General features: G+C 38.1%; 1 protein-coding gene across 2 annotated transcripts; it reads right to left on the reverse strand.

Annotated features, from left to right (window-relative positions):
- Window positions 1-14,019: 14,019 nt before the first annotated feature.
- Window positions 14,020-15,601, reverse strand: LOC122452388 (DAZ-associated protein 2). Of its 2 annotated transcripts, XM_043485952.1 has the most exons (2): window positions 15,231-15,582; window positions 14,020-15,153 (listed from the first exon to the last, which is right to left on the reverse strand). In XM_043485952.1, the coding sequence occupies exons 1-2, from the start codon at window positions 15,538-15,540 to the stop codon at window positions 14,840-14,842; spliced, it is 624 nt and encodes a 207-aa protein (XP_043341887.1). In that variant the 5' UTR covers window positions 15,541-15,582; the 3' UTR covers window positions 14,020-14,839. The 2 variants fall into 2 exon arrangements, with proteins under 2 accessions (XP_043341887.1, XP_043341886.1); XM_043485951.1 differs by having other exon boundaries at window positions 14,020-15,601.
- Window positions 15,602-21,922: the final 6,321 nt, after the last annotated feature.

Genomic DNA, 21,922 nt, shown 5'->3' on the forward strand with positions numbered 1-21,922 from the left:
TGTCTGTCTATGGTCACTAGACTGTAGACCCCATGAATGCAGGCACTATTTCTGTTTTATTCATCATTTTACTCACAACAGCTAACATTGTGCCTGGCGCGTGGTAAGTTGTCAATCAGTGTGTATTGAATGAATGTGGAATGAACATTTCCAGCAGAGAAAACCACACAGAGACTAGTCCGGCTGAAGATAGGATGTTTGGAGTAAAAATATTTTGCAACTTCACCAATGTCAAAATATTCTGGACCCTTCCAGCTCTTGATTGCAAAAATATAAATGACTAAAATAATTAAGTTAGAAGAGAGGCCAAAGCAAACATATTAGGCATTGTATAAAAGAGATATGAAAATGAAATTTTACAAGTGTTTAATCTAGAAAATAAAAATAAAAACTACCACCCCACCTCACTGTAACCATAACCAGTCATTTTGAATGGCCAGTGATAACTAAGTATGCTTAGTAGAGTTATATGTGTGTGCACACATGTACCTATGTGGTTATGTGTATGTGTATTCTTCAGTGAAATTTTGTAATTAATAATTTGACAATCAGGGTTAGGTATTTTGTCCTAAGCTAGCCTCCCCAAAGTCTCACACTCATAGAAATAATATTGGCTCTTTCTTCGACATAACATTCTGATTACTGTGGCTCCAGCAAGTCTGGGCTTTGTCCTCTATCTGCATGCTCTTTGAAGAAAAAGATTTTTGGTTATGACAGATCAATATATGCACCTAAAACATTTTTTGAATAATCTAAGTGTTAGAACATGTGCCAAGAAGAAGGATACAGAAAGAGTTATAGGAGTCAAGGGCAGAGTGAGCAGAATTATTAAGGAAGTCCTCGTGGGCAGAAGAATGGGGATTGTGAGTGCCTTTAGGGAGCAGTTTCGGTGAGACAGAGAATAATGTGCTGAATATTATGGAGTAGGTAAAAGAAGTGGATCTGAATCACTTTTGGAAAAGATGGTAACGTGGCAATAGAGTGCAAGAGCAGGACAGCATTTGGTGATGCAGACAACCTGGGAGAGTGCTGCCCTTAGTGATTTTTTTTTTATTATTAATATACAGTAAAATTAGTTTGGGGGCTTCCCTGGTGGCTCAGTTGGTGAAGAATCTGCCTGCAGTGCAGGAGATGTGGGTTCAGTCCCTGGGTGTAGAAGATCTCCTGCAGAAGGAAATGGCAACCCACTCCGGTAATCCTCCCTAGGAAATTCCATGGACAGAGGCGCCTGGCGGGCTACAGTCCATGGGTTTGCAAGAGTCAGACATGACTGAGTGACTTAGCGGCTAAGCCACCACCACCAAAATTAATTTTTAGTGTACAGGTCTATGAACTTTAACACATGTAGAGATTCATGTAACCACCACCGCAGTCAGGACACACATCTGTTTCCTCATCCTAAATAATTCCTGATGATGCCCCTCTGTAGCTATTCCCACTCCCCATTCCTAGCCCCGGGCATCCACTGTCACTATAAGTTTGTCTTTTCGAGAACATCATATTCATAGAAGCATACAGTATGTAAAATTTTGAGACTGGCTTCTTTCAGTCAGCATATCTTTGAGACTTATCCAAATAATTTATTAATAGTTGGCTCATTTTCATTGCTGAGTTGTATGCCATTGTGGGGATGAACCTCAGTTTGTTTATCCATTCAGTTGTTAAAGGACAGTTGGACTATTTCTAGTTTGGAGCAATTATGAATAGAGCTGCTATAAACATTCATCTCAGGTTTTTGTGTGAATATATGTTTTCATTTCACTAAAGTTAATACCTAGGCATAGAATTTTGGGGTCATATGTTAGGTGTATTTTTAACTTTATGACAACTGCTAAACTGTTTTCCACAGTGACTGTACCATTTTGCATTATCAACAGCAATGAATGAGAGTTTCAGTTAATCTGTCTTTGCCAGTTGTCTAGTGTTATCTCATCATAGTTTTAATTTTCATTAACCCGATGGCTAAAGATGTGAATCTTTTTTTATGTGTTTATTTGATATCCATATGTCCCCTCAATGAAGTATCTGTTTAAATCATTTGCCATTTCTAACTGTGTAGTTTATGTTTTGACTGTTGAGTTTTGAGACTCTGTGTATTCTGGTTACAAGTACTTTGACTAATACATGATTTGCAAATATTTTCTTCCAGGCTTTAGTTTGTCTTTTCATTCTCTTAACATTCTTTTGCAGTGCAAATGTTTTAAATTTTGATGAAGTCCATTTGTCATTTTACAAATGGATCATGCATTTGGTGTAATATCTAAGAATTCTTTGCTAATCCCAGGTCATGAAGATTTTTTTCTACATTTTCTTTTGAAAGTTTTAAAGCTTTACCTTTTACGTTTAGATCTATGAACCAATTTGAGTATGTGGTTGAAATTTATTACTTTTTGCATATGGTGTTCAATTGTACCACTCATTGAAAAAAAATGTTCTGTGTTCCATTGAATTGCCATTGCACTTGAGTCTGAAAGCCTAAGAAGCAGGAGTGCCAATGTCTGGGCAGGCGAAGGTGGATCGCTCAACTCAAGCAGAAAGAGAGCAAATTCACCCTTCCTGCAATTTTTGGTTTTGTTTGAGTCCTCAAGAGATTGGATGATGCCCACCTACACTGGGGTGGACACCTGCTCTACTCTGCTCACTGATTCAAATGCTAATCTCTTCTGGAAACACTGGCACAGATCCACCCAGAAATACTTTGAATCGCAATCTGGCTTCCCTTAGACCAATCACGCTGACATGTAAATTGTCTTTTCTTCTGGTGCCACTAGTGCTTCCTTTGCTTTTGACACAATTTTTTAAAAGCTCCAAGTTTCCAAACTTCTGAGACGGTCTGTGGCAAAGGGAGAGCTTTTCCTGTATTTCCCTCTGTCAGACAGATCCCAAGGCAACTTTTTCTTGTGCTACAAAATTTATAAGGAATTTATTAAACAGTTCTTTCAATTTTTGTGCTCTACTTAGCTTTTGGTCTAAAGTTCTGTGGCAACTAGGTTGGGAGATAATTTTTACTGAGGGACACAAGCTCTATTTAGAATTTTTCCTTCTTTACAGTAATTATGCATGTGTGTGACCCTGTGGACTCTATCCTGCCAGACTCCTCTGTCCACGGGATTCTCAAGGCAAGAAGACTGATGGGTTGCCATGCCCTCCTCTAGGGGATCTTCCCGACCCAGGGACCGAAACTAGGTCTCCTGCACTACAGGCAGATTCCTTGTGTCTTATGTGGAGCATTGGCAGGCAGGTTCTTTACCAACTAGCACCACCTGGGAAGCCCTTACAATTATTAAGTTTTTATTATTGGATTGAATACATTGCGGGCTTCCCTGGTGGCTCAGATGGTAAAGAATCTGCCTGCAATGTAGGAGACTGGGTATTAGATCCTTCTTCCTTAAGGATGAATTTTCTTCCTGAAGGTTCCTCATTACCCTGCAAAAGAATCTACATTGAGGTTATCCCGCCATTTCCCCAGACAAGCCAGAAAATTCCTAAGTGTCCATAAAAATAGGTTTCTGGAAGATAAATCCTCCCATCAGTTTGACAATCATTGTGAACTTCTACTTAAACTCAAGCTTAGATTTTCCCATCCTCAATATAATTTCATGTAACATAATACCTGAAGCACCCCTGGGGGGAAATATTAATACTATTAACTCTACTGACAAGAAGGTTAAATAACTTGTCCAAGGGATTCTTAGATTTAGAATTTAAAAGCAAGTCTTGTGACTCCAAATACTATTACTCTTTCTTTCTAAAAAAGTCTTAACAATCATCCCAAGTGATCAGCTGCCAAACTGTTCACCAATGTCAGTGTACTCCATCAATCATTCAAGCTTCCCTTGCATGCTGATATTTAGTAAAGGCAGAACAGGTTCTGAATACAAGTCAAATTGACCACAGTATCAGTGAATTTTTACATAGCAAATAAATGAAGGCCAGAGACATTGTTGTCACAAAGAACCCTATTTGAGTTCTACTTTATTCACTTTCTTACAATAGATGCATTTCTTTTTCTATACAAAACAGTATGAATTATCTTACAGAATTAAGACTAGGTAAAAAGTCAGCATGTAAAATTTTTAATCCTGTCCCTAGAATGTAGTACTTCCTCAATAAATGAGGATTGTTATTGATTAGTTAGTTAACTATTATTATATTTTTAATATAATATATAAAATATTAAGTAGATGAGCATGCTAGATAAAGTGTATTCAGTATATCTTTTTTTTATGAGTAGTGAATTATCATGGGTAATAAGTTTCCATGATTCAAGCAGTCTCCATTTGCAATTAGACCAATTTTGAAAACAGTGCTCAGGATAGCAGCAAACTGGACTGCAGAGTAGGGTTCAGGAAATGAGACATAAAGAAAAGAGTTTCCTCAAAGAAATGAATTAAAACCTGGTTAGGATTTATGCTACTCTGTATTGAAAATGGTAGAGGATTAAATTTCAGCCATCTTTACTCTAAAGAAATATATAAAGCAAAAGTTCAGTGAACTGCATTTCCATTTCAAGGGATTATTTTAAAAACTTCATTATTAGCATCTCACTCTGTTGCTGGGAAGTAAAATAAAACTATCAGCCTTGTCCCTTATATCAGTTGTTTATTCTCTTTTGGTGAACGCTGTAAGTGAAGGTTTTCCCCAAGGCACATTTTCTCATCTATGTTTTGGAACAAAAACAACAGGGAAGAAAACGTTCCCAAATGTCATATTTAGAGATTGTCATCATTATGAGAATAACATTGAAAAATCAACCTGAAAAGAATTTATTAGGTGCGCTTGTATTGAAGGATGGGCTTCCCAGCTGGCAATAGTGGTAAAAAACCCACCTCCAGTGCAGGAGATGTAAGAGTGGTGGATTTGAAGAGTGGTGGGTGGAAAAATCCAACCCAAGGAGGAGGGCATGGCACCCATTCCAGTATTCTTGCCTTGAGAATCCCATGGACAGAGGAGTCTGGCAGGCTACAGTCCATAAGGTCACAAAGAGTCATACCTGACTGAAGTGACTTAGCATGCGTGCACAGATTGAACAATAACGTGAATTTAGACAAATATGGCACAGAGCAGTAACTGTCTAGTTAAGACAGAACTGAAGCATAAAGCAATAATAAGAAATACAGTTTCATAATTAAGCACTGAAGGTGGTACATCAAAGTGGCACAGAATGATGGCATTTGATCTCCATGAAGCTAACTTGAAGAGACAGAACAATTCCCTGGCCAAGTATAACAAAACACACTCAGTGTTATGTTTCCAAAAGGAGAAGGTGTAAATCCAAAGGGATAGTCTGTTGGATCATAGAAGTCTAAGAGAGAACAATTAGTTGCATCACTTATGGAACAGGCAACAATGTCAAATGGATAACAGATACAATGATGACCTGGGTTTGATCCCTGGGATGGGAAGATCCCCTGGAGAAAGGAATGGCTACCCACTCCAGTATGCCTGCCTAAAGAATTCCACGGTCAGAGGAGCCTGATGGGCTACAGTCCATGGGGTCACAAAGAGTTGGACACGACTAAGTGACTAACACTTTCACCTTCACTTTTCCAACGATGGCATTTTATCATGTTCATTTCTTTACCCCCAGTGCAAAGTTCTGTGAATGTCTCTGTAGAGCTGTTTCTTCCAGATACTTTAGAAGACTCTAAAAATATAGGGCTGAAAATGAGAAATTAGTCTCAAACTCTCATGGAGCTCATATGTGTAAAGAATATACCAGATAGTAATGAAAGCTATGAAGGGTCCTGTAATACAGAAAAACTGAGGAGAGGAGGATGATCAGGTTGCCTTTCCCAAGCTAGTGACAAGATATTTCAGCTGAGAATTGAATGACAGGAGAAGCCAGCTAGCCAAGTAAGGATCTGGACAAGCACAACAGGCAGAGGGAACAGCTAATGCAAAATTCCCCTATTAGGGAATGAGTTTGGTATGGTGGTGGAACAGAAAGAAAGACAGTGTGGATTTAATGTAGGAAGCAAGGAGTAATATAAAATGGGGTTGGAAATGGAGCAGGATTTATATTATCTAGGCCCTTGTGAGTTTAAGTAAATTATTATAAGTGTGATAAGGCATCGGGCAATTCCCTTATATTAATATTTTAAAAACTGCTTTGGCTGATGTATGGAGAATGAATTATAGATGGGCAAAAGAGAAGGTAATTGCAATGGTCAAGGGAAAGTTGATGGTAACTTGGACAAGGATACAGTTTGTTGGATAAATGACTAATTAACATGTATTGGTACCCAGATACATAAATGGGAGAAAGAATCAAAGATAATGAAAGGATGTGGAGCCTGGGTGAGAGACTCTTGAAAGATTCTGTGAGGGCTAGATTCATGAAAGTTGGAAGAGTGGGTACCATCAGAGAAGAAGGTAAATCCTGTTTGGGATATATTAAGACAAAACTGGTGATGAAATATATATTCCCAGGAATCTGGAGAGATTGAAACTAATAAAACCTAAGAATAAAATGGAGAAATGCAAATCAAAACTACCATGAGGTATCACCTCACACTGGTCAGGGTGGCCATAATCAAAACGCTTATAAACAGTAAATGATGGAGAGGGTGTAGAGAAAAGGAACCCTCCTACACTGATGGTAGAAATGTAAATTAGTGCAGCCATTATGGAGAAGAGTATGAAGGTTCCTTAAGAAACTAAAAATACAGCTACTATACGTTCAGAACTGTGGTGTTGGAGAAGACTCTTGAGAGTCCCTTGGACTGCAAAGTGATCCAACCAGTCCATCCTAAAGGAGATCAGTCCTGGGTGTTCATTGGAAGGACTGATGCTGAAGCTGAAACTCTAATACTTTGGCCACCTCATGTGAAGAGTTGACTCATTGGAAAAGACCCTGATGCTGGGAAAAATTGAGGGCAGGAGGAGAAGGGGACAATAGAGGATGAAATGGTTGGATGGCACCATTGACTCAATGGACATGGGTTTGGGTGGACTCTGGGTGTTGGTGATGGACAGAGAAGCCTGGCATGCTGATGGACAGGGAGGCCTGGTGTGCTGCAGTTCATGGGGTCGCAAGGAGTTGGACATGACTGAGCAACTGAACTGAATTGGACTGAACTGATACATTCAGAAGATGAGATGGTTGGATGGCATCACCGACTCAATGGACATGAATTTGAGCAAGCTCCGGGAGCGGGTGATGCAGGGAAGTCTGGCTTGCTGCGGTCCATGGGGTCGCAAAGAGTTGAACATGACTGAGCGACTGAACTGAACTGATGCATGCAGGCTAAGTCTCTTCAGTCATGTCTGACTCTTTGCCACCCTACAGACTGTAGCCCACGAGGCTCCTCTGTCCATTGGATTCTCCAGTCAAGAATACCAGAGTGGATCACCATGTCTTTCTCCAGGGGGTCTACCCAACCCAGGGATCAAACCCACATCTCTTATGTCTCCTGCATTGGTAGGCAGGTTCTTTACCACTAGTGCCACCTGGAAAGTCTAGAGCTATCATATGACCAAGCAATCAATCTCACTTCTGGGCATATAAACATGACCAGAAAAAAAAAAAGAAAAAAAAGGTTCAAAAGAATACATGAATCCCAATATTCATTGCAATGCTGTTTACAATGGCCAAAATATGGAAGCAACCCAAATGCCCAATTGACAGTGAATGGATAAAGAAGATGTAGCGTATATGTACAGTGGACTAGAAAGAATGAAACAATGCCATTTGCAGCAACATGGATGGACCTGGAGATTATCATACTAAGTGAAGTAAATCAGACAGAGAAAGACAAATATATGATATCATTTATATGAAGAATCTTAAAAAAAAAAAAATGGTACCAATGAACTTATTTACAAAACTGAAACAGACTCACAGAGAATGAACTTATGGTTACCAAGCAGGGACGGAAGTGGTGAGGGATACATTGAGAGATGAGATTGACATGTACTCACTTCTATATTTAAAATAGTTAACCAACTAGGAACTGCTGTATAGCAGAGGGAACTCTGCTTAATACTCTGTCATAACCTAAATGGGAAAAAAATTGGAAAAAGAATTGATACACGTATAACTGATTCACTTTGTGGTACACCTGAAACTAACACACCATTGTTAATCAACAATGTTAATCAATGGTAATCAACAATACTCCAGTATAAATTTTTTAAAAGCTGAGGATAAAATGGAAATGGTTACTTATAAGTCATTGTAGTAAATACGACAATAAGATCAGAAGAGCGATAAAGTATAAAGGGGCAAGAGGAATAAGTGAGATCTCCTTAAGGATACTTTTAAACCATTCAATAAAGAATGTTATTTTCCCCATAAAGTTCCAGTTTCATTCCTCTAGTAGGTGAAGGCTGCAACTGTGTAAGCCAGGGGTGCCAAGCTGATCATGAAAATGTCATCTGTTGGCTTGCCTCTCCCTTATCAAAGGGGCAATGGAATCACATCATTCCCCAATTTATATCAAATATGTCATGTGTCCAATCCCCTTCCAAGAGACAATTAATTCTTTCATGTCTAATCTCACTCATCTTTACCTACTATGGATTTTCTTTCCCAGATCCTTGCATATATTAGCAAACAAGAAACATTTGTTGATTTAAATGGACACAATCATTTAAAACTTGTTTACTTGTCTTTATATTACTAGTGTATCTCTTTCTCCATATCACAGTACAAGAAGACTGCATATCTCCTATTTCCCTACTTCCCCAATTTCCTTACCTCCCCAAAGCTCTTGCCACTCTTTGTATGGATACTTCTCACTCTGGGTATTGTTGAACAGAGACTATTTTTAACCACATTTGCATGGCTGGGTAAAGGGAATCTTGTGAGGAAAAATGAGATTGTTATGGAGATTTTGAATAGTTTCGCCTGAGCAATACAGAAAAAGAAGCAAAGGTTTGCCCTTCTAAAGAAGAACCCAAGAGAATGTAAGAAAAATATCATGCTAAACCAAGCAATACTGGCAACCTAAGATTCTTACACACAAGGAATCAAGAAAAAGTCAAAGATGCTACAAATTTTAACAGTGAATGCAAAATCTGAGTGACTGTAAAGACCTGGGTTTGAACTTGTGGCTTGGGTTTATAACTACCACTAGGGACAAATAAATCCAAGAAATGTTCATATACCTGTCCACTGCTTGCTTAAGAGTGCAACTTGATAAGCATTATTTAAAAATAAGGCACTAACAAGAGATTTAATATTCCCATGAAATTTAGAGATCCAGAGGCCAAATGGAGGTGGCCAGCAAAATGTCACCCCAAATCACAAACAACCAAAAGCCTTAGGCTCCAAAAAATACTGTTCTTATCTTATGGATCCCTTCTACATTCATCCACATTCAGTCCTAGCTTATGCCTCCCTTGGGGACTTTCCCATGATGAAGCAGAGACGAACCCATTTCTTTCTCTTTACAGATGTGACCTTAATCAGAGAGGAAGCTATGCAGCCACCTTTCTTCCTCCTAAACCCAGTAATGCCCAGGAGTTCAAGTGAATACCCACCCAAGAGTAAGTCTGGGCTCCATAGTCACATGCCTGCCGTTAGATCATGTGTTAGACACTACACTGCTATCCTGTTATAAAATGTGTTTCACTTGGTTGGTATTTGTCTTAACCTTCCCCCATTTCCTCACTCAAGGAACACTTTATCTCCCAAATAAAACAAATAACACTGTCAGAAAGTTTATCCTAATAATTAGCTTGAATTTATTGCTCTACAAGCACTAAATCTTTCCCCTTCATAGTCACTGGGAACTCTAAAACATTTGTGCATCATTACCACATCCCTCCTGAATCATGGTTTAAGCAGGCAGAGTCAAATCTTTCATTATTTCCTCATTATTTCCTTACTCCCAGTTATTTTCTCATTATTTCTCACTATTTCCTTACTCCCAATCCTTCACATCATTAGTGTTTTTCTATAGCCTCCGTCAGTCACCAGCATCTCTGTTGCATTGAGGGTCCCAGTGTTTAAACCTTTCCGATGCAGTGCTTTTTTGGAAAGTCCTTATTTATTTCCTAAAACTCAGCAAGGCCCTTATTAATATATCATACATTGGCTTAATTTTCTGTCTAATGTAATCCTTGTATGGTTCCTATAATTCCAACTTCTGGCTGGTTAATGGGATAAAGAGAAACCTGCCATACTGTAATGCCTGGAAGAATGAACTTTGCCTGATATGCTCATTTAATACTTTTCCAATTCTGCTTTGTTCATTTATTCAGTGAGCTTAGATCCATTTGTGTGTCTGTAGCTTTGAAATATTCCTAACACTCTTCCCTGAGTAATGCAATTAATGTACTTTGTTTAGTTCTTTCATCAACATCAGGCTGTGTCAATTGTCTACAAGACTAAGTCACACTGATTGGGACAGACACTTGATGGATTATCAGTTCACCAGTATTCTCTGGATTCTACCCAGAGAATATTTATGTAACTTTTCCTGCTTAAAATATATCCCTTTTTCTGATAATGAATGATGTTGAGCATCTTTTCATGTGTTTGTTAGCCACTACAATATTGTAATTAGCCTCCAACTAATAAAAATAAATGGAAAAAAATAATAATTTTTTTAAAAATGAAAAAAATATATATCCCTTTTTGCTCAAAGCTCATTCCATTGATCGACAACATTCCCCGCTGTGACATTATCCCTTGGTTTTGCTTTGCTTGGCAGAAACTCTCACATTATTTGACACTGTAGACACTAATTTAAAAATTATAGTCAGAAATGACACACAAGGATATGAATTCTATAGCAGCAACTATAAGCTTTAGCTTAGATCTTTGTTTCTCTTGGAATTTGTCTAGTTCTAAATATTCTGACCAAAGACTTAAAAGCCAAGAAAAAACATTCTCTGTGGTCTTCTTTGCTTACCAACAGATATATGTTCATTTAAAAAGTGTAAGTTGAATAATAGCTACCAAGTCAACAGTGGAATGCAATCTAAACAACCAAGGAAAATAAAATTCTAGTATGACCAGCTTGTTATCTGAGGGTGTGGGAACCTAGATTATGCCAAATGTAAGATTCTTAGTAACTCTTACCACATACCTGACATCAGACTAAGTCACTCAGAAAGAGTCTAGCCAATACCATGACTTTCTCTAAACATTTCCTCTAAGCATCCTTTAGTGGAAGTTTAAATTTCACATCTTCAGGCTAAAATGAAATTCCTTAAATCTTTCCTTGCATGACTTGTTTTGAAACACAATAAGCTCTCTCTTGATTGACCAAAATAATTATGCCTGTGTGCAGTTTCCAAGATTTAAATTGGGAATAAATCTTGGCAGAATAAAGGATCTGGCACTGATCTTTGCTGGGTATAAAGAAGTAGGGGTGAGAATATGCTCTTAGGAGATTTTACAGGGAATTTAACATTTTGAACATTGACTATTCCACCATCTGCTAAATACCTCCACCATCACTAACTTAGAATCACTAAAGTTTGTGCAATGCCTGAGCATTCCTGAACCCAGCTAGCAGGGAAATTTCATTGGCTTCCTGCTTTAAAAGCCTTTTTCTATTCCTAGATATTTTGTATTTTCTTCTAAGTTTTGTTTCCTCTTGGTTTATTTTTTTAAAAAAATAACTTTTCAGTGTATCTGGCTTTTATTTTTGCTATATAGGATGTAAGGTGAGAATCTGATTTGTTTCTTTTTCTAAATAGTCAATTTCAACACCATTCTATCTCTAATTGAGTAGTATTTTTACTTTACAGAAACAGAGGTTAAAAAAATCTATAGTCCCTAAGTGACCTACTTGAGTCCATCAAAGACTTTATTAATAAAATAATCTAAATAATTACAGATTGGCACAAGGATAGTTGAAGAAATAGTCATTTAAGCCCCTTATAAAGTGTTATATTACTGTGAAATAGTTCTGAAATAGGAAAACTATATTCTTCCTCTCCTCTCCATTAAATAAATATACTTCTCATCCCCTACCTTTTTATCTACAAACTTAAACTTCCACCCTCTGCTTTCCATAGACTGAAACTCTCCTCCAATCTCCATTTTTATGTCCCAAAGCTTTTTTTCCTGTTAAAATTCTCCAAAGACATTCATTTTGTTCTAACACAAAGAGATGGCTTTAGAGTTGGATAAACCTGGATTCAGACCTTGGCTTGATTACTCGGTCATTGGTGACTTTGAATAAATTACATGCTGAGTAATAGTCCACTATATGTACATATATATATATATATGTATATATATGTATAGTGGATTATTACTCAGCATATTCCACTATATGTACATATATATATATATATATGTATATATATGTATAGTGGATTATTACTCAGCATATTCCACTGTTCCTTCATATGGGCTTCCCAGGTGGCACTAGTGGTAAAGAACCCACCTGCCAATGCAGGAGACATAAGAGACACGGGTTTGATCCCTGGGTCAGGAAGATCCCCTGGAGAATGAAGTGGCAATCCACTCCAGTATTCTTGCCTGGAGAATCCCATGGACAGAGGAACCTGGCAGGATCAATGGAACAGGACAGAAAGCCCAGAAAGAAACCCATACACTATGGTCAATTACTCTATGACAAAGGAGGCAAGAATACATAATGGAGAAAAGACAGTCTTTACAATGAGTGATGCTGAAAAAACTGGACAGCCACATGTAAAAGAATGAAATTAGAGCATTTTGTAACACCATATACAGAAGTGAAGTGAAGTGAAAATCGCTCAGTCATGTCCGACTCTTTGCAACCCCATGGACTGCATAGTCCATGGAATTCTCCAGGTCAGAATACGGGAGTGGGTAGCTTTTCCCTTCTCCACGAGATCTTCCCAACCCAGGTCTCCCACATTGCAGGCGGATTCTTTACCAGCTGAGTCACAAAGGAAGCCCAACACCACATACAGAAAATAAACTCAAAATGGATTAAAGCCCTAAATGTAGAAAACAACCCAGTCAAAAAGTGGGCAGAAGATCTAAATAGACATTTCTCCAAAGAGGACATACAAATGGCCAACAGACACACGAAAAGATGCTAAATGTCATTAATTATCAAAGAAATGCAAATCAAAACTACAGTGAGGTATCACCTCATACTGGTCAGAAGGGTCATCTTCAAAAAGTCTACAAACAATAAATGCTGGAGAGGGTGTGGAGAAAAAGGAACCCTCCTACATTGTTGGTGGGAACATAAATTGGAGCAGCTACTATGGAATTTCCTTAAAAAAACTGCACCTTGTCTTTTTAACTTAAAAATAGCTTTCAAATCTTTATATTTAGAAACACAAGAATTTTCTCCCCTTCTCAAAACAAATTAACTATTCTTTGCCTTTTACTGTTCTTCATAAATTTTATAATAAACCTGCCAAAAGAATTCTATTGAGGATAATTTTTCTTTGAGAATACAAAGCTTATTTATCTAGATTTATAATTTTTATACACTTACATTATGTCATCAAGAACAGTTTGATGAAATTTTTGTCACTATTCATCACTAATTCATTAGGACAATTTTCCAGACAATAAACTGTTCAGTATAATATGTTCTCCAACTAAATTTAATGTTATAAAAATTTTGAATATACAGAAAAAATTGAAAGAATGATAAAACACATTTCATGTATCAAAAATCTAGATGGAGCAACTGTGAAATTTTTGTCATTTCAGAGGGAGACAGAGATCATGACACTTTTAAAAATTGACATCCTTTATATCTCTTAAAAATAAAGAAATTTTCCTTCATAATTTTTTTTGAGGTGTAATGCAACTTCATCACTTTATTCAAATATTCAAAATAGTCTTTATTCTACATTTTTAGTATAAAAAATCCACAAGTTAAGTGCACCACAGTGTAGAGAGAGACATACAATGCTGAACTTCCATAACAGTCAATGGTACAGTCAAACATCACATGTACAGAACACAAATTTAGATGAACTGAAATTATAAGATAAAATAAAATAAAATCCAATTTTAGAAAACAAAAATCAACATATTAAGGATCCCTGAAATATTCTTAACCCTAATGAGATTTCACTGGACTCAAGTCATTTAGTAGTGAGGCATTCACAACATGACCCCATTAACCCAGCTGAGGAATTCTTGGGAGCCATGAGTGGCTACATCAGACACTGACAAGAAATGGTAACCAATTTCTGATCTGCAAACTCCCCTTAATTTGGCTCCAGAGTCATCAGGCTTTTAAATGCATCCTCCTCCTTGTCCCTCAAAATTTATAAACAAACTGCTGTTTACGGTACAGTTTGCACTGGTATCCTTTGTTAAAACAAGGTTCAGTTTTTCTGGCACCAAAACAAATTTGGGTTTGGTTCATGTCTGAAGAGAAAACCTATGAGGAGGGTCCAAAAAGCACCCTCCGCTTTTGCCTGAGGAGATGCAAAAGCAGAAGAAATGGGTCCTGTGCTTGGGGCACAGAGGGGGTTTCAGAGGATCCTTTGTGAAAGACTAGTTAAAAGATGACAAGTGGGGGTAAGTGCAAGGAGAGAAGGAAATTAGTCTGACTGGCTTTCTGTCCTGCACCATTGATTCAATGGAGATTGGTGGGAAAGAGTGGAAGACAAGGATTGAGGGTAGGACCAGGGGCCAAGGATGGAAAGGAAAAGGCAGACAACTAATGCGGTTTGTTTATAACAAGTAATATAAATCAAAGACTTAAAGGAGATTAAAGACCAATCAGAATAATTTGGCAACTTTAATTCTTAGGAAGATCAAAGTTCCCTCCAAACCTAATTTGATGTTTTATTACTAAAAGCAAAGACCAGTATGGTACAGTATTACTCCAGAGGAATTAAAGGAAGATCCTTAGGGCTGCTTTACCCACATTCATTTTATGAATGGATACCTCCCCTACCTCAAAATGCTTTAGAGAGGTACTGCTACCATTACATGGTTCCTTATTAAGTATGAAAAGTGCCTGAAAGTTTGGGCACCAGAAAGACACCCCAACAACATGTGTCTAAACTGCAACTTCAGGTTAATGTGACTAAAGCAGTTACATTGTGAGAAGTGCTGAAGGTATGTGATGTCTTTCCCGGCATAGAGATGGCCTTGGTTCTTCACCAGATGGTGTAGCCACCATCTGAGCCACCCATGAAGAAGTTTCCCTTCCGCTGAGTTACGAGGACGTTGGCTCCCTGCATGACTGCCAGCTGAGCAGCATTGGGAGGGCATCCAGGGGGAGGAGGAGGAATGTTTCCAGCAGTAGCGCCAGCTCCAAATCTGGCCCCTGCATCATACCCTCCTTCCACCAGCACTGTTGAACCAGGTGGATAGATGGGACCAACTGGATAATAAGCCATGGGGATTGTGGAACCTAAAGGTCCAACAGCCACAGACTGGGCCATGGGAAGATACAGTGAGGCGCCAGGAAATGCAGCTGACATGGTGGGGACGGTGGCAGCCCCAGGGTGCACAAAGCTCGGACGATACAGCTCTGAGTATGCAGGTGGAGCATCAGTGTAAGGTGGAGCCTGAGGAAGATGCAAGGTCTGAGGGTACACAGGGTTCCCAGGAGGCTGCACGGGGTAAGTTGGCTGCGTTGGATATTGACCTTTGCTGTTCATGGTGGCTGCGGATCCAGCTCAACTCGGTGTCGCGGACGGTTATTTTTTTCGTCCTCTTCCTGTTCGTAATCACTTCCGTGTCCTCCTTCATAATTTTAATACTATTAATGCCCAGTATAAAATTAACATAATGTAACATGAAGACTGATATAACCCTAATGTAACATAAAGCCAATCCATGCTTAAATATTTGTCAATTCTCCAGAAAAAAATTCAGTTAGCTTATTTTTAATGAGCAAAAATCCAATTGAAATCTATCGATCATATTTGGTTGTATATCTTTTCAGTCTCTCTTCATTGAGAACAGTTCCAATACCTTTTTTTCTTTTTAATAACATTGAATTTTGCAGAAACTGGGCCAGTTGTCTTGTAAAACTTCTACAATCTGAATTTGCCTGACTGATTACTTCCATCTGGGTGTCAATTATCTTGCTTCTTTTATCTCCTATTTTTCTATAAACTGGAAGTTTGGTTTAAAAGAATAATTAGCTTCAAGTTAAACAAGTACAGTAAGAATGCTTTACAGGGAATGCTGCTTACTTCATATTATATTACATCAAGTCTGTTCAGTTCAGTCACTCAGTCGTGTCCGACTCTTTGCAACCCCATGAATTGCAGCATGCCAGGCCTCCCTGTCCATCACCAACTCCGAGAGTTTACCCACACTCATGTCCATTGAGTCGGTGATGCCATCCAGCCATCTCATCCTCTGTTGTCCCCTTCTCCTCCTGCCCCCAATCCCTCCCAGCATCATGGTCTTTTCCAATGAGTCAACTCTTCCCATGAGGTGGCCAAAGAATTGGAGTTTCAGCTTCAGTATCAGTCCTTCCAATGAACACCCAGGACTGATCTCCTTCAGGATGGACTGGTTGGATCTCCTTGCAGTCCAAGGGACTCTCAAGAGTCTTCTCCAATACCACAGTTCAAAAGCATCAATTCTTCGGCACTCAGCTATCTTCACAGTCCAACTCTCACATCCATACATGACCACTGGAAAAACCACAGCCTTGACTAGATGGGTCTTTGTTGGCAAAGTAATGTCTCTGCTTTTGAATATGCTGTCTAGGTTGGTCATAACTTTCCTTCCAAGGAGTAAGCGTCTTTTAATTTCATGGCTGCAATCACCATCTTCAGTGATTTTGGAGCCCAGAAAAATAAAGTCAGCCACTGTTTCCACTGTTTCCTGATCTATTTCCGATGAAGTGATGGGACCAGATGCCATGATCTTAGTTTTCTGAATGTTGAGCTTTAAGCTAACTTTTTCACTCTCCTCTTTCACTTTCATCAAGAGGCTTTTTAGTTCCTCTTCACTTTCTGCCATAAGGGTGGTGTCATCTGCATATCTGAGGTTATTAATATTTCTCCTGGCAATCTTGATTCCAGCTTGTGCTTTTCCAGCCCAGCATTTCTCATGATGTACTCTGCATATAAGTTAAATAAGCAGGGTGACAATATACAGCCTTGACGTACTCCTTTTCCTATTTGGAACCAGTCTGTTGTTCCATGTCCAGTTCTAACTGTTGCTTCCTGACCTGCATACAGGTTTCTCAAGAGGCAGGTCAGGTGGTCTGGTATTCCCATCTCTTCAGAATTTTCCACAGTTTATTGTGATCCACACAGTCAAAGGCTTTGGCATAGTCAATAAACAGAAATAGATGTTTTTCTGGAACTCTCTTGCTTTTTCCATGATCCAGCGGATATTGGCAATTTGATCTCTGGTTCCTCTGCCTTTTCTAAAACCAGCTTGAACATCTGGAAGTTCACAGTTCACATATTGCTGAAGCCTGGCTTGGAGAATTTTGAGCATTACTTTGCTAGCATGTGAGATGAGTGCAATTGTGTGGTACTTCGAGCATTCTTTGGCATTGCCTTTCTTTGGGATTGGAATGAAAAATGACCTCTTCCAGTCCTGTGGCCACTGCTGAGTTTTCCAAATTTGCTGGCATATAGAGTATAGCACTTTCACAACATCATCTATCAGGATTCAAAATAGCTCAGCTGGAATTCCATCACCTCCACTAGCTTTGTTCGTAGTGATGCTTTCTAAGGCCCACTTGACTTCACATTCTAGGATGTCTGGCTCTAGGTGGGTGATCACCCCATCGTGATTATCTGGGTCGTGAAGATCTTTTTTGTACAGTTCTTCTGTGTATTTTTGCTACCTCTTCTTAATATCTTCTGCTTCTGTTAGGTCCATACAACTTCTGTCCTTTATCAAGTCCATCTTTGTATGATATGTTCCCTTGGTATCTCTAATTTTCTTGAGGAGATCTCTAGTCTTTCCCATTCTGTTGTTTTCCTCTATTTATTTGCATTTTCGCTGAGGAAGGCTTTCTTATCTCTCCTGGCTATTCTTTGGAACTCTGCATTCAAATGAGAATATCTTTCCTTTTCTCCTTTGCTTTTCACTTCTCTTGTTTTCACAGCTATTTGTTAGGCCTCCTCAGACAGCCATTTTGCTTTTTTGCATTTCTTTCCATGGGGATGGTCTTGGTCCCTGTCTCCTGTACAATGTCACGAACCTCCATCCATAGTTCATCAGGCACTCTGTCTATCAGATCTAGTCCCTTAAATCTATTTCTCACTCCCACTGTATAATCATAAGGGATTTGATTTAGGTCATACCTGAATGGTCTAGTGGTTTTCCCTACTTTCTTCAATTTAAGTCTGAATTTGGCAATGAGTTCATGATCTGAGCCACTGTCAGCTCCTGGTCTTGTTTTTGCTGACTGTATAGAGCTACTCCATCTTTGGCTGCAAAGAATATAATCAATCTGATTTCAGTGTTGACCATCTGGTGATGTCCATGTGTAGAATCTTCTCTTTTGTTGTTGGAAGAGGTGGTTATGGTGGAGAGGTTTGACAGAATATGGTCCACTGGAGAAAGGAATGGCAAACCACTTCAGTATTCTTGCCTTGAGAATCCCATGAACAGTATGAAAAGGCAAAATGATAGGATACCTAAAGAGGAACTCCCCAGGTCAGTAGGTGCCCAATATGCTACTGGAGATCAGTAGAGCAATAACTCCAGAAAGAATGAAACGATGGAGCCAAAGCAAAAACAATACCTAGCTGTGGATGTGACTGGTGATAGAAGCAAGATCCAATGCTATAAAGAGCATTATTGCATAGGAACCTGGAATGTTAGGTCCATGAGTCAAGGCAAATTGGAAGTGGTCAAACAGAAGATGGCAAGAGTGAATGTCAACATTCTAGGAATCAACAAACTAAAATGGACTGGAATGGGTGAATTTAACTCAGATGACCATTATATCTACTACTGTGGGCAGGAATCCCTTAGAAGAAATGGAGTAGCCATCATGGTCAATAGAAGAGTCAGAAATGCAGTACTTGGATGCAATCTCAAAAACGACAGAATGATCTCTGTTCATTTCCAAGGCAAACCATTCAGTATCACGGTAATCCAAGCCTATGCCCCAACCAGTAACGCTGAAGAAGCTGAAGTTGAACGGTTCTGTGAAGACCTACAAGACCTGTTAGAACTAACACCCAAAAAAGATGTCCTTTTAATTATAGGGGACTGGAATGCAAAAGTAGAAATTCAAGAAACACCTGGAGTAACAGGCAAATTTGGCCTTGGAGTATGGCATGAAGCAGGGCAAAGGCTAATATTACATCAGGTGACACATAAAATCAAATTGTTTTACTATTGGCAATGCCAAGTTTGAGCACTTAATTAAGATGGTAAGGGTCAAATCATTCCATGGTAAAGTTGTATATTTTTATTCTTACAAATAGAAAGTTAAGTGTAGGGAGATACTTTGTCTCCATGTGATTATATCCTTTTTTAGCTTTATTGATATGACGATTCAACATGATGTGATTTTTCAACATGATTCACATTTGCATTGTGAAAGGATTCCTACCATCAAGTCACTTAACATTTCCTTTTTTTAGTGAAAACACAAGTTCTACTCTCAGCAAATTTGAATTAAATCCACAGTATTATCAACCACGATCATCATTTTATACCTTAGATCCTCAGACCTTATTTATCTTATAAGTGAAAATTTGTACTCTTACCTGCTTCTCCCTATTTCTCTCCCTCCTAGTCATTAGCAACAACCAGTCTACTGTCTATTCTATGTGTTTGGCTTTTTTTTTTTTTTTTTAGATTCCATATATGTGATTCCATGCAGTATTTTTCATTATCTTTCTGGTTTATTTTACTTAGCATAATTTCCTTCAGTTTCAACCATGCTGCCACAAATGGCAGATTTTCCTTCTTTTTTAAGGCTGAATGATATTTCATTGTATACATATATTCTACATTTTCTTTAAGTACATTTTATTTATTAATTCATCATCCAAATACAATCCAACAAATTGTCAAAACATCACATTTTCTTTATTCATGTGTTCATCCATGAACACTGTGTTGTTTTCATACTGTGGCTATTATGAATCATGTTAAAATAGACATGAGGGTACAGATATCTCTTCCAAATAATGATTTCATTTTCTTTAGATATATACCTGAAGTGAGATTGCTGATTCATATGGTAGTTCTATTTTTAATTTCATGAGGGATCTCCATACTGCTTTCCATGGTGGCTATACCAGTTTACATTCCCACCAACAGTCTACCAAGGTTCCTTTTTTATAGCATTTGTTTTCTCTTATTTTTTGATAATAGATATCCTAACAAGTATAAGGCAGTATTTCATTGTAGTTTTCATTTGAGTTTCCCTGATGACTAAGTGAGGTTGAGCACCTTGTCATGTACTTGTTGGCCATTTGAATGTCCTCCTTGGAAAAAATACTTATTCAAGTACTTCATCTATTTTTAAACTGAGCTATTTGGTTTGTTGCTATTAAATTGTATGAGTATCATGTATTTTTTGGATATTAACTCCATATTGGATATGTTGCAAATATTTTTTCCATTCTATAGGTTGTCTTTTGTTTTGCTGATTGTTTCTTTTGATGTGCAAAAACTCTTAAGTTTTATGTAGTCCTACTTTTTGATTTTGCTTTTTTTGAAAAAATTTATTTATTTTTTATTGAAGGATAATTGCTTTACAGAATTTTGCTGTTTTCTGTCAAACCTCAACATGAATCAGCCATAGATATACATATATCCCCTCCCTTTTGCACCTCCCTCCCATCTCCCTCCCCATTCCACCCCTCTAGGTTGATACAGAGCCCCAGTTTGAGTTTCCTGAACCATACAACAAATTCCTGTTAGTTGTCTATTTTATATATGATAGTGTACATTTCCATGTTACTCTTTCCATACATTTCACCCTCTCCACCCCTCTCCCCATGTCCGTAAGTCTATTCTCTATGTCTGTTTCTCCAATGCCCTGTAAATAAATTCTTAAATAAACAAGAATTTTCTAGATTCTGTATATATGCATTAGAGGACAATATTTATCTTTATCTTTCTGACTCACTTCACTCTATATAATAGGTTCTAGGTTCATCCACCTTGTTAGAACTGACTCATATGTGTTCCTTTTAACAGCTGAGTGATATTCCACTGTGTATATATACCACAACTTCTTTATCCATTCATCTGTTGATGGACACCTAGATTGCTTCCATGTTCTAGCTATTGTAAATAGTATTGCAGTGAACAATGGGATACATGTGTCTCTTTCAATTTTGGTTTCCTTAGAGTATATGCCTAGGAGTGGGATTGCTGGGTCATATGGTTGTTTTATTATTAGTTTTTTAGGGAATCTCCATCCCATCTTCCATAGTGACTGTATCAATTTACATTCCCACCAACACTGCAAGAGTGTTCCCTTTTCTCCACACCCTCTCCAGCATTTATTGTTTGTAGAATTTTTGATGATGGCATTCTGACTGGTGTGAGGGGATAGCTCATTGTAGTTTTGATTGGCATTTCTCTAATAATGAGTGATGTTGAGTGTCTTTTCATGTGTTTGTTAGCCATCTGTATGTCTTCTTTGGAGAAATGTCTTTTTAGGTCTTTTTCCCACTTTTTGATTGGGTTTGTTTTTCTGGTATTGAGTTGTATGAGCTGCTTGTATATTTTGGAAATTAATCCTTTGTCAGTTGTTTCATTTGCTATTATTTTCTCCCTTTCTGAGGGTTGTCTTTTCACCTTGCTTGTAATTTTCTTTGCTGTGCAAAAGCTTTTAAGTTTAATCAGGTCCCACTTGTTTACTTTTTATTTCCACTAATCTAGGAGGTGGGTCATAGAGAATCTTGCTTTGATTTATGTCATCGAGTGTTCTGCCTATGTTTTCCTCTAAGAGTTTTATAGTTTCTGGTCTTATATTTTATGTCTTTAATCCATTTTGAGTTTATCTTTGTGTATGGTGTTAGGAAGTGTTCTAATTTCATTCTTTTACATGTACCTGTCTGGTTTTCCCAGCACCATTTATTGAAG

The sequence above is a fragment of the Cervus canadensis genome, chromosome 13 (genome assembly GCF_019320065.1).
Source record: "Cervus canadensis isolate Bull #8, Minnesota chromosome 13, ASM1932006v1, whole genome shotgun sequence".
Taxonomy (NCBI): Eukaryota; Metazoa; Chordata; class Mammalia; order Artiodactyla; family Cervidae; genus Cervus; species Cervus canadensis.